The sequence below is a fragment of the Cervus canadensis genome, chromosome 8 (genome assembly GCF_019320065.1).
Source record: "Cervus canadensis isolate Bull #8, Minnesota chromosome 8, ASM1932006v1, whole genome shotgun sequence".
NCBI lineage: Eukaryota > Metazoa > Chordata > Mammalia > Artiodactyla > Cervidae > Cervus > Cervus canadensis.
In genome coordinates this window covers 14,373,517-14,387,768 of record NC_057393.1, presented here as the reverse complement: position 1 = coordinate 14,387,768, position 14,252 = coordinate 14,373,517, and the positions used below count along the sequence as shown (strand labels likewise).

The window sequence follows — 14,252 nt, the reverse complement described above, 5'->3', positions numbered from 1 at the left end:
CGTACAGTAGCTACTGACAACCACATCACACTTCTCAACTGAGGAATAGAGAAAGGGAGTCTGCAGCAAAGCCAAAACGGAGCCAATGTGCAGAGAGACAGAGAAAGGCAACAGACACTGGGTTTCCCACAGGGTTCCAGTCCATTCCTAAAATGCCACCAGCTCATGGATTCTATGGGATTCTCCAATATCCCTCTGAACAAACTCCTACTTTTTTTCCCCTTTTCTTGCTTAAATTAATTCATAATGTGCTTCTGTCTATCCCTAGAATTCTAATAATACACAATAGGAGAAAGTTCAAGATATGTTTCTATTATCTCTATGTCATTGCAGATAAAGCAAACCTAATTCACTGATGTATTTAGTACGCCCTTTATGTAAAAAATGAGTTGGTTATTAATTATCATTACCTTCTTCAGCTCCTGTATTTATGTGCATGTAAATGTTAGTACAAAGCACACGCAAAGACTAAACTTGATCCAAAGTCCACTGAAGCAAAGTATGATTTTTCTTTATTCCCAAGACTATAATATGAAAGATCTTCTCTTATTTAAGTAGGAAATGTTTAGTAGATTGCTTTCTCTAGTATAAAATGTAAGATACAGAAATGTGCTTGCATTTGGTAAGGGCTGTTGGCCATCAAAACAAGTTCTGAATTTAATAACTGACATTGAATATAAATATAAATATGAATAGAAAAAATTCACTGGAAAGCTAAAGGCCCTTCTCTATGTAAAGCTTACACCAGAATAAGATGTTTAGTATGGCACTTGTCTGGCTTTGGTCCTTCATTTGTTGTCATGATTAAGACCCCTCAGGATTTCTCTCAGGGAAAGCTCAGCCCATATCACTTGGGGAGATCTGATTCTTATCCAAGTAATATGGAGGCTAAATATATCCAAGTAGCAAGGTCTGGAACACAAGAGGGTTCCCTGACCTTTCTGGGGAATCAGGAAGGATCACTCAGGAATGGCTATGAACCCTTCCCTGGATTCTTCCTGGGGAGGCTGGCGAGATCCATTCAAGGAATCAGGCACAGACTTTTACTCCCAGTCCCCAGACACAATTCCAGCTTCTAGCTCTCCATATTACAGGAGAGGATCAGAGATACGATAGAAGTCCCACGATTTCCCAATCCCTCTTCCTTCAGATGGACAATTCCAGTAAGCACTGGTGTGGCTTCTTTGAACCATGAATGCTAGGGCACAGCACTAGAGGTTCAAGGATCACTGGCAGTTCTCAAAGGGTGACATCTTTTCAGAACGCAGGGAAAAAGAACAATTTAAGAAAACAGTGGAAAAACTCAAGAGCTAATTTGTAATTCTGCCTCCTAATAAACAAATGGTTCCCAACCCAGCACATTACAGTCTGTAGAGTTAAAAAAAAAAAAAAGAAAAAAAATTCCAATATGCAGGCCCTCCTCACCAGGCCAAAAATCTCTGGCAATAGAGTCCAGCACAGTACTTCTTCAGGGCTTCCCAGATGATTCAAACGTACTTCAATACTGAGAATAATTGACATGGAGGAATGCAGTACTTGGGTATATATTTCTATGCAATTAGCAGCAGCAGTACTACAGCAGAGCTGAGAACACAGCCCTGCAATCAAATTCTGTCTCTACCTCCAGAATAACCTTTCAGTGTTAGTTTTTCTCATTAGCTAACTAAGGATTAAAATAGTCTCCATCCCACAATATGCAGATTAAGTGACATATTCTATATAAAGCATTTAACATAGTAAGTGACTTACAATAAAAATTCAGCAAATATTGCTAATAGTAACAAAAGAGATTTATTCTGTGTCTAATTTTCCTCCAGAAATCATTTATAAGCTAGTATTCTTCAACCAAGGCATTTATCTATACAACGTTCCTTTCCCCAGGATTCATGAAAAATTGAAAATACTCATTTTTGCCATCTGATGCTTAATATATTACTTCCCAGGCCATCATCAAAGTAACATTTGATAACCTAACTGTTAACAGTTCTGCCCTCAAAAGAGTTTAATGCTCCTATCAAACCAGGCACCAATATCTACCAGCTATTTGGCTGTAATACAATTACTCTATTCAACAAAGTTACTTTCTCAAGAAAAAAGCCAAACAATTTCAAAAGTCTTCTCTGGAAACATCATTTTCATATTCTGAAAGAAGAAAATATAAGATTTATACAGATAAAATCTTATGGCCATATGAAGTAGAAATTTTTGAGAACTCTGAATTCACAAATTGAAGCTAAGCAATGTCACTGCAGTTATTAGCCATCAGGTTATACAGGTTAATGCACGCTACTTCTGTTTCAGAACTCTTCTAAGTTAGAAGGCAAAAATAAACCTTTCATAACACTGCAGGAACAGAATCTTATGCTACATTCAAATTTAAACAGGGTTTTTATATAGAGCACAGTTTAATGGATATTTAAAATACAAAATAAGCATGTTAAATAGACTTGGATCATACGATTTAAATAACTGGTCTATATCTTATGGGTTTAACTTTCACATTTCAGCAAAGCAAAGTATCCACACTTGCTTCTAAGGAAACAACGTAAATTGCATCATAAGAATTAAACATTCCATTTGTCCTTAATTTGAGAGCAAAGACTTAGAAAAATAAGAACTTACAGAAACTTTGTTGTTTAGAAAATGAAAACTATTCCCAAAAAGGACAATTAATACTTAAATCAGGATGTGTTACTTTCATTTATTGATCACACATATAATGAGGCTTCCAAACTTTGTATTCAAAGCTGTAGCTTCTTTCACATCTAACGAGCATATTGATAGCATTTAATCGAATAGATTTTTTTGGTTTTTTATTCTAATGTCCACGTACACTGTATTCTAAAGTACACTGTAGCCTCAAAAACAAACCATTTGTCCATTTTCAAAAGGGCTTCTTAAAGAAGAGAAGACACACTCTACGTTAAGGGTCCTATTATCAACACTAAACTGTAAAAATGATCCCAGAGATTAGTAACACACTGTCATAACCAGGGATGACTATACAGTCACCTGGCAACTTTTTCAACATTCACATGCCTGGGCCATGCTACCAGAGTAGTGGGTCTGGGTATTCTTAAGAAATCAATCCTGGTCTACCTTGAAAATTATGACATGATAATCGCAGGTTAGATGTGTGAATTCTTCCGCTCAAAATCAACTGTTAAATACAAAAGGGGGGAAAACAATAAAATAATTTTTAAGGGGACCAATGACTAAAGTCACCTTAAACAAAGTCTGTCCCATTCTCACTTTAGTCCTAATTCAAGGTTATCCTGTCATTTAAGATGAGACAACAGCCACCTAGGGAACAGAATTAACCTGGTCAAAGTCCCATATGTCCAAAATTATATCACTGGTAATAAAACCTGTATATACTGCCTCCCAAACCATTGTTTTCCATAAACTGCCAGTCCTGAGAGATAGTCAGAGTTCTCACTTTGGATGTACTATACCAGCAGGAATACTTGTTAAAAACAAGAGAAAATACAGAAACTATCCTTAGCCGCTACAAGATTTAGAACAGCTAGTATGCTCCAAATACATTTTTCCTACCTGAAAAATGAAAGAAAAGGAAATGAAAAGAAATTCAAACAGTATTATGAACCTGTGAACACTAGTGATATACAGAATAGAGGCTCCATGTTATCATTCCTTTTAAAGCAATGGCCTCTATTGCTATAGATTCTTCGGACAAATAATGGAAGAGAAGCTATATACACACATTAATATACTTATTTAGGTTCTGCCTGCATATCTTATGAATTCTAATGTAGTGTCGTTATGCAAACAATTAAGCAAATACCTCTAGCAAGCACAATGCTAATGCACATAGATTAAACTGACTGATTGACTGTCTGATGTATAGAATTTCAGGTGCATCCAAAGAAACACTATGGAGGTAGGTGACAGTGGAGAGGGGAAAGAAACAAAACCAGCATCACTAATGAAATTTGGCTGAAAATTGCTGTAATCCATTTTCTGATGAAGTGGTTCAGATGCATTTTGCCCAACCCAAAATACGTAAGACAGAGATAAAAATATTCCTTAATAATAATGTACTTCTGATGAGATAGAATATAGAAAATTACACACTTGGTAAATTCATCAGCTAGAAGCAATCAGCGGCGTACTGGAGGTCACCTTTAGCATGCCCTCACTCTGCTTTCAAAAATAATCACCTGAAATGTACAGTCTGAGGCTGACTTTTTCATCTGATTCAAACAGGAAACACTCATTGCTCTTTTATGTCACTTTCGGTTAGTTTTAAACTTGGTTAGCATTTTAACCAAATGCACAGACATCTGGAAAGTCGAGTTCAACAGACCACTCTGGGACCATTTTCACAAACACACACACACACACACATACACACACACACAAATACTGAGATACACATATACAAACACTTCTTTTTTTATAATCAAAATAATCTTGGCATTAAGACAGATATTTACATAATCACATTTCAGGATTCTGAGACCTCTGATGAGGATCAGAATCAACTGATTAGGGAACTAGAAAAGCAGAAGAAAATAGATGTCACTATGCAGAAAAGCCAAGTTGAATTTTAAAAGCTCAGGTAGAATTCCTTTATATGAAATGTCTCACCTTTGTTGCCAAAGCTTCAGCACTTTCTCGACAAGTCTTCTCTATTTCAAGATGGTTCTGCATAAAATTCACTTCCTCTATAACCATGTGAGAAACTAGGAATGAGGGGGAAAAAGTCTTAGCATTCAGAGATTAGTCAGCTATTCCAGAAGCCCACACATCTTGTCCCATGATTAAGAATAATGTAATTCTTTAGCTGGCAAGACCTTTAGCTATCATGGAAAAAAAAAAGTGTTGAAGATGCTGCTCTGATTAAATCTTAGCTAAAATTTGAATGTAGAAAGAAAAAAGACAACAAAGAACTTTTATGGCTATTACACATATTTTAGGAAAGCTATTGAGAATTTTTTGAGTCTCTTTTCTATGTAGCTGTCTATATAACTATAGACATGTCTGCTAATTTAAACAAAAGAACCTCTCATAAATTAAAAGTGGCAAATATAATTTCCTTTTCTTAGCAGAATATAACTTATGCATCTCCTAAGGAAAACTAGCTAAAGAGAAATGTTTAAAAATAAATCTTACATATTGATCTCATAACTAGAATAACAACGTGGCAGCTTAACTAAGTTGAGTATTTCAATAGTAGTCTTTATTACTGACAAAGTATTTCATAAACTCCAGGGCAGAACACTATAGCAACAAGATTTTTGCACTAAGTGATAATAAAAGTTGATGGTAACAAATTGCTTCTCACATCACAGACTGTCAGGAAGATTAAAAAAAAATAAACTTGACGTTTAACCAATGTTTCAAAAACAGCAATTCTCAGACTTTTTGGTAGCTGGTTTATATAAATGAGATTCAAAAGTACAAAATTACTGAGAACTTGAGTTATACTTTGAAGATCAAGTAAGAAAAATGCCAAATCCTTTTACCCATACTTCTAGTTGAAAAGAAAATGCTCAGAACCTCAAACTTAACTGTAGACATGTATATTTATTGATATTTGTTTGGCTTACAAAAAAAAAAAGCAAAATTAAGGGCACCGAAATGTGAAACCCAACAAAGTTAGGCAAAAAGCACTGGGCTCACATAACACAAAGAGAGATTACTTTTGCTTCATTTAAGCTTAATTAACCTGCAATTATGATTAAACTCAGGGGAAAAAATTTCTCTCCAAATTAAATACAAAAATGTATTACTTCCTAAGTCCATCCAAAGTTCTTATTATGTTAATATTCAAATTCATAAAACAGCACTAAATGGCCAGAAACATCTCTAACCTTGACATTTTTTCAGGGGTAATAATGATCCGCAGCAAATGCAGGCCAACCAAAAACCACTTAACTAATTAGTAGTTGCAGTCACCGAGAAAAACATGAATCAACACTGTTATTACAAGTGGCACATTTGAGTGGCATCTAATTATGACTTGATGAGCACGATACTTGCATTATCAACATTACTACTGCATCCCATCAGGGCCTAAAAGCTGCTGATGGCATTGACTTCGAGAAACTCCCACTCCATGGTACAGCAGCACCCAACAATCGGCTTGGCAGGGGCCCCCCTCACTAAATGACACGTTAAGCGTAATTACTGGTAGACATTGTAAATAAACAGGATTGGAAGTGAAAATTGTACCAAGTGCATAAGACACAATCTGACACATTGGAAGTGGCAGCCTTAATTGAGAGTTTCTTTGACTGCTCAAGATCATTTCAACTGCATTTCTCAGAGGACAGTGATTATAACTGTGGAGACAGACGGCATAATGGTATCAGCACTGCTGACAGAGCAGTGAATTAAATTGTATCTGCTGCTGTGTGAAAGCCTTGATGAGAGGTACAGATGCCGTAGTGGTCTTATCATTATAACACAATGGTCATGTTGTCATCAACCTTTCTGGCTCCAATTGAAAAGAAATGATTGTGTGTTGAAGCTCTCCCCCACCCCCCCACAGCACCCCCCCTTCTCCTCTTCTATCTCTTGTTCTGAATAGAACCAATTTTCAGAGAGCTATGAAATCACGCAATAGGTCCTAAAATGCAGCTGCTTGGCATACAAACGGGTCCCCATTAAACTGGAATCACACACAATATGTGTTTATGCCAGAAGAACAAATAGAAGCTGAACACAGGCCAAGTTTATTCACACACACAAAGACCATGTAGCTCTTCATCAATATAATTGCCTTTTATATTGTAGTTTAAATAATAGGCTCTATTATTTCCTTAAAGTCCTAATATTCCTGGCATTTTATCACTATGTTTACAAGGTAGGTTCTTCAAAACTGTGAAGGAAAGAGAAAAGAAACCCACACAATTTTTACAACATCAAATATTACTTCAAATTTTTAGCCTTAACTACTTGACACCTTCTACCACAATCTGGTATTTCTAACTATCATAACAAAAACATAAACACTCTGCATTTTTCATAAGAATTTGACTTTTTATTCAATAATATTCTTGCTCATGGAAGAGTAAGAAAAATCATTCCACACTAGAAAGGTTTAGCCCCAGTAAAGAGAGAGAGAAAAAAACAACAACAACACTTATTTTCTAAACATTTTGTAAAAAGTTGCCCTGTAATTTAACTTGATAAACTCAGCTGGGCAACGCTAGTCCACATTTTCTCCAGTTCTGATACAGTATACTCCATCAGGTAAGTTTTTATTTCTTCTTATAAGCGGGAACAGTGGAAAATTGAAACTGTGCTTTAATTTTCAGTTTAAAAAATTATCCCAATGCTAAGCTGACACCAGAGAAACCTACTTACAAACTTTCTAGATCCAAAAGAAAGGAGCATATTTCAAAGGGCATCTATATCTTCACAAAGGATGATCGAATTTCTAAAACCACAAGTCAGGTCACCTGACATAAAACAATTTTTTTTTTTTGGTGGCACTGCGTGGCATGTGGAATCCTGGTCCCTCAACCAGGGATCAAACCAGTGCCCCCCGCAGTGGAAGTAAGGAGTCTTAACCAATGGACTGCCAGAGAAGTCCCAGAAATTTTTTTTTAATATATAAGTTTATTTACTTTCAAATGATAAAGATTTTTTAAAACTTTAATTGTTCATTTAATGATTTGCCTACAGCCCTAAATTCAGGCTTTCCTCATAATATCCACAATCCTTGACCAGGGCTGTACCTAAAACACCTATAATTTGGATGACAAAAAGATTTAAAAAAGAAAAAAGATGAACTTTAAATAAAGTGACCCTACTGCAGTTATGTTTTTAAAAAATCCTAGTATTTTAGAAATACATATTGAAATATTTACAGACCAAATGATATGATGACTGGAATTAGTTTCAAAATAATCTGAGGTCAGTGAGAACAGGTATATGGATGTACAGAAGAAGGAAGACTGGACACAAACTGACAACTTTTGAAGCTGTGTGGTAGGTACATGGCGGGGGTCGGTTCATTATATATTTTTTACTTTTGTACAAGCTTGACATTTTCCATAATAAACATTTTTCTTAATGACTCTGAGAATTTGGAAGTATAACCTAAAAGAGTATCAACTGCGGCTTCTACCAGTCTAGTCGAATTAGCGAAGTCTGTCTCTCGCATTCTATGACCCCAAAACATTCTCATATACTTGCCATCATAGAATGTATCACACTGTAGGGGCACTGGGGTTCTTTTAATTTGCTTTGTCTTCTACTGAGTGAGCATCAGGGCAGAAAAATTCTTCATTCATGGCTGACTCTCTTGCACCTAGCACAATGCTATGTACAAAGTAGGCATTCATGTCTGTGTGTGTCTGATGACTGAAAAACTGTATCAGGCCTAAGTTCACATGTGAACACCCCTTTCATAGGGATGTTCCCTGTAGCACAGAATGGCTTAGGAAACAACCACTATCACCGTTTATTGGGCCAACAATGTGTCTATTGTGTGCTGAGCCCCGCACATGTGTCCAAAGATCCTCACGACAATCTTACAAGGTGGGTATTACCATAGCAGTTTTGTATTGGAGAACACCGAGGCCTGGAGAAGTTAAGGAACATATCCCAGATTACGGAGTTCTAACTGGTAAAGGCCAGCCAAAGCGATGTCTAGAGGACTCCAAATTTCTATGTAGAAATTTCTTTTCTAATTGCTTATATTTAAAAGTGCCATCCCACCCAGGGTGCTGCTTCCTAAGCAAAACTCCTCTCCATTCAGCCCATTCTTAGCAATCTTTAGATGCAGGGTATCTCTAATGTATACGTGGCAAACATACCATAAATTCTCCTGCAGTATCAGATTACTTGGAAAGGTTTTCATGTAGTGAGAAAACAATCATGAAAACTAGAGGTGTGCAGGAAAATTGGTAGGCCCTAAAAGAGAGCAAAGGATCTAATGCAGAGTGGCCTAAAAGACATGAAGGAACTTCACTTTTACTTTCATCTGCTTTCCAGGGAACACGGCTTTGAGCAGCAGTGGTGCACTTTGTCCAGAAAGACAGGAGAGACTCAGGAAGGGCTGGCAGAGGGCCAAGAATCACAGGGAAATATGGGCAAAACCAGCTAGGAAAAGTATGCCAGGCTAGGAAGAGTTGATCCCGACAGTCTAACAAAGCTTTTCCTCACCCTCTTTTGGCTGTGCTTCCTACACTAAGGGAACTAGAACTAGTAGGGAAACATTAGAGGGAGGCAGATTCCAATTTTGTACCAATGTGGACACTATGTCCCGAAACTAACTCATGGAGGGTAAATGATATGAACTCTTAGTACTGAAGGGCAGTCAAGCCCTGGATGGCACAGTAAATGAGATGATGGTAGGAGCAACAACTAGTGTTTGTTGAGTGCAGTGCCAGGCACTGTGTTCAGCACTTTTTACACGGGTTATCTCATTTAATCCTCAAACAGCCTACAAGGTACGGTCATTTATTTCACTTTTACTCGTGCAGAAATTAATTGTTCGGGGCATACAGGGATTCACAGCAAATGGTGTTTTTCACTGGTGAAAACTGCCTCACTGCCTTGCAAATCTGAATTGCTACCCTCTGTTCTAAAGTCATGAGCCATTTACCTCAGGCACAGTTTTTTAACAGATAAAGTTTTCTTAGTTTTCATTTTCTGTTCTTTTGAAACTGAGTGAAGAGTCAACACTCTGTTTTCCTGCCATCCAAACTTAAACCAGGCTGATGCAGTAAAGGTAAAAATTGAATGAATACAATATAAAAAGGTGAATTCTTTCAGGCTCTGAGTTGTTCATAAAGAGAAATGCAAATTTTTAAAACTATCAGAGATATTTAGAGGAAGAGAAAGGGAAAAGAGAAATTGTAGATGAAAGCAAAGTTTACATGTTACTCTAAAGGTAATTATTTTCTTTTTAGATCCTACATGTAAGGATGTCATACAATACCTTTCCTTCTTTGTCTAAAAAAAAAAAAAAGATACAAATGAACTTACTTACAAAACAAAAACAGACTCTCACAGACTTAGACAAGGAGCTTTGCCAGGGAGGGGATAGTTAGGGAGTTTGGGATGGACATGTACACACTGCTATATTTAAACAGATAATCAACAAGGACCTACTGTATAGCATGTGGAACTCTGTTCAACGTTACGTGGCAGCCTGGATACAAGGGGAGTTGGGGGGAGAATGGACATATATATGTATGTGGTTGTGTCCCTTCGCTATTCACCTGAAACTATCACAACTGTTAATCATTATACTCCAACACAATAAAAATGCAATAAATAAAGTTTAAAATAAAAAGGTTTTTAAAATATATAACTTAAGATTTCTTCAAGGAAAAAAAAAAGGAAGTTAATTTGGTAGAAATTTGTTTCCATTTTTGCATAACACAAACGGCAAAATCTCTACTACCTACCTGGACCAAAACATTTTATGATAACTCCAATCATAAGAACTTGAACTATTCCCACTGCACACAGTAGGCCAACCCAATATCAATAACTAATTCAAATACATTAACTTTCAAAAATGTCAATGGTATAATTCCTTCAGCTGTAACTCAGTGTCAGTTTGAGTGTAAGAAATTCCCATTATGGGCCCGGCTGGCCCGCCGCCCCGGCCCGGGCCCCCGCGCCCGCTCCCCGCGCCGCCGGGCGCCCGGGTCCCAAAAAAAAAAAAAAAAAAAGAAATTCCCATTAATCCTCTATTAGGGAAGGAGAATAAACAATTGCCATTCACTCATTCACAGATAAAAAAATGTTTTCACCTATGGCATACTATGACAGTAAGCCAGCCATAGCATATTGGCCACCAAAACCAGGTTATTATCAACAATATCCCCCTTAGGTTTTCCTTGTTACAGCCAGACACCTGAAATAAACTAGCTACTTTACCTCCAGCAAGAATAAATGTTGAAATGTTTTGTAGTGTAGTTACCAAGTCAACGCTTTATGATATAATCAAACCACCTGACTAACGTGGCATCTGAGAAGGAAGGAGAGAGGCCTTGCTTCCAAGTGGGAGGGTCACTTTCCCGGCTAAAGTCTGGCTTTCCTGGGACATATTTCCTTCTGAACCTTCTGAGCATGATCAGAATTTTAGGGGAATAAAGTAATAACAGATTTACATCACATAAAAAAATAACACAGCAAAAATTAAGAAATTATAGCTTTTGTGAGACTATCACTTTCCTCGGTGAAAGAGCTATTTCAACCATTCAAACTCCTAAAATGTGTAAGTTCTGTAAACCTAGAATTCCCTTTCTATGAATTAACCTAAGGAACTAATCAGACCATTGTAAAGATGTATGAATTAAAATTCTTATTATGGCATTACAGATAATTCCTAAAAACCAGAAATAATCCATCTATCACTGAAGAACTGTTTAAATAAATTATGGTACTATTTTATGATAGAATACTATGGGTAACACTAAAAACTGATATATTTCTCTACTAACATGCAAAGATGACCATGATATACTATTTACTGAAAAGAGAAGGCTGCAAGACTGAGTGCAAAACTTGACTGCATTTTTTTGTTGATATATTTTGCAGATTAAAGAGCAGGAAAGAAAGACTATAATACACTAATGTTGGCTCTTATCAGAGTCAAAGTAACAATTTTTGCTCTCTTTTAACTGGTATGCATAGTAAAAATTTTCATAACAAATACAAACTGTACTTTATATATATATAAATAATATACTTATAAAATGATAATGCTCAATACATTTCTTTAAAAATCACAATAATGCCAGAGCATTTTTTTTTTTGGCAAATGGGAATTGCCACAATTCTTCCTTTCTTGGCTGTCCATTGCATCAGGAACTAAACACAGAGTACATGCCTACCCACATAACCCCAAAGCATAACTGTTATGTGTTAGAACAATTCCACCGAAATGCTTACATACTTTTCTGAAATTCCTCCAGTTTTTTAACTGCTTCATCTCGTTCTTGCCTAATTTTGTCACACTGAAATGAAAACAAAACAAAAATGTTAAGTTTGTATCATAAGTTTGGAAAGACAAGAAAGGGTAAATTTATAAACAGTTTTAGGAAAAGAAACAGAAATTAAAAATCTTTAACAAGCATTAATGATACATCCAGAAAAGATGAAGACTCTAATTCAAAAAGATCCATGCACCCCAGTGCTCACAGGAGCACTATCTACAATAGTTAAGACAAGGAGGCAACCTTAAGTGTCCATCAACAGATGAATGGATATAGAAGGTATGTGATATATATATATATATACACACACACACATATATATCTATATATATATACGAAAACTATGACAAACCTAGACAACATATTAAAAAGCAGAGACATTACTTTGCTGACATAGGTCTGTCTAGTCAAAGTTGTGGTTTTTCCAGTAGTCATGTATGGATGTGAGAGTTGGACCATAAAGAAAGCTGAGCGCCGAAGAATTGATGCTTTTGAACTGCGGTGCTGGAGAAGACTCTTGAGAGTCCCTTGGATTGCAAGGAGATCAAACCAGTCCATACTAAAGGAAATCAGTCCTGAATATTCATCAGAAGGACTGATGCTGATGCTGAAGCTCTAATACTTTGGCCACCTGATGCAAAGAACTGACTCATTGGAAAAGACCCTGATGCTGGGCAAGACTAAAGGCAGGAGGAGAAGGTGATGACAGGATGAAATGGTTGGATGGCATCATCAACTCGATTGACATGAGTCTGAGCAAGGTCCAGGAGTTGGTGTTGAACAGGGAAGCCTGGCGCGCTGCAGTCCATGGGTTTGCAAAGAGTCAGACACGACTGGGCGACTGAACTGAACTGATATATATATGACCGTGTGAATATAGCACAACTTTACATTTTAATTCTACCATGTCAGATAAACATATCTGGGATATGCTTTGGGGGGTTTCATACCTCTGGATATATCCACAGTAAGGGAATATTACTCAACCATAAAAAAGAAATAGTCCCATTACAGCAGTATGGATGGACCTAGAGACTACCATACTAAGTAAGTCAGACAGAGATAAATATATCACTTACATGTGCAATCTGGGCTTCTCAGGTGCCACTAGTGGTAAAGAACCCATCTGCCAATGCAGGAAACATAAGAGACACAGGTTTGGGTTTCCTGGGTCAGGAAAATCCCCTGGAGGAGGGCATGGCAATCCACTCCAGTATTCTTGCCTGGAGAATCCCATGGATGGGGGAGGGTGGGGAGCTACAGTCTATAGGGTTGCAGAGTCAGACACAACTGAAGTGACTTAACACACACACACACACACACACACGGAATCTAAAAAATAATACAAATTGATTTATTTACAAAACAGAAATAGACACACAGACATAGAAAACAAACAACTATGGTTACCAAAATAGAGAAGGAGAGAGATAAATTAGCAGTTTGGGATTAAACAGATACACATCATGGCTTCCCTGGTAACTCTACTGGTAAAGAATCTGCATGCAATGCGGGAGACCTGGGTTCAATCCCTGGGTTGGGAAGATCCCCTGGAGGAGGACATGGCAACCCACTTTAGTATTCTTGCCTGGGAAATCCCCATGGACAGAGGAGTCTGGTGGGCTACAACCCATGGGATCACAAAGAGTCAGACACAACTGAGTGACTAAGCACAGCACAGAATATATAAAATAGATAAACAACAAGGATTTATTGTTTAGCACAGGGAATTATGGGCTTCCCTGATAGCTCAGTGGTAAAAGAATTTGCCTGCAATGCAGGAGAAACAGGAGATGTGAGTTTGATTCCTAGGTCAGGAAGAATCCTCTGGAGAAGGAAATGACAACCCATTCCAATATTCTTGCCTGGGAAATCCCATGGACTGAGGAGCCTGGCAGGCTATAGTCCATAAGGTCACAAAGATTTGGACACGACTTAGCAAGTAAACCATTTCAGCAACCAAACTACAACAATCACAACAGGGAATTACATTCAGTATCTTGTAATAATCCATACTGGGAAAGAAGACAAAGAGAATAACGGAATCACTCTGCTCTGTACGTGAAATTAACATAATACTATAAATCAACTATAGTTCAATAAAAAAAGAAAACATATTTTTAAAAAGAAAAAAAAATACAAAGGAAAAAGAGGCATTAATGGCCACATGGTATTTATAACCGCTCACCAGCATGATACTTGTACCATTTGTATCTGGCCAATTTTCTCAGACCTTCTAAGATAATGAGTCACCTTCCTGCTTATTATCTCCTCAGTAACAGACCAATTTAACATCCTTGAGTTAAAATGCATTCATTCTTT

At 37.1% G+C, this 14,252-nt stretch overlaps 1 protein-coding gene across 2 annotated transcripts in view; it reads right to left on the bottom strand.

The window, feature by feature from the left end:
- The window catches only part of SHTN1 (shootin 1), a 101,333-nt gene that overhangs the window by 60,441 nt on the left and 26,640 nt on the right, over positions 1–14,252 (bottom strand). For both annotated transcript variants that reach the window (XM_043475338.1, XM_043475339.1), the window contains exons 3-4: positions 11,891–11,951; positions 4,612–4,706 (exon numbers count right to left, since the gene is read on the bottom strand). In XM_043475338.1, the coding sequence (XP_043331273.1) occupies positions 4,612–4,706; positions 11,891–11,951 (156 nt within the window). The remainder of the gene's footprint in view (positions 1–4,611; positions 4,707–11,890; positions 11,952–14,252) is intronic.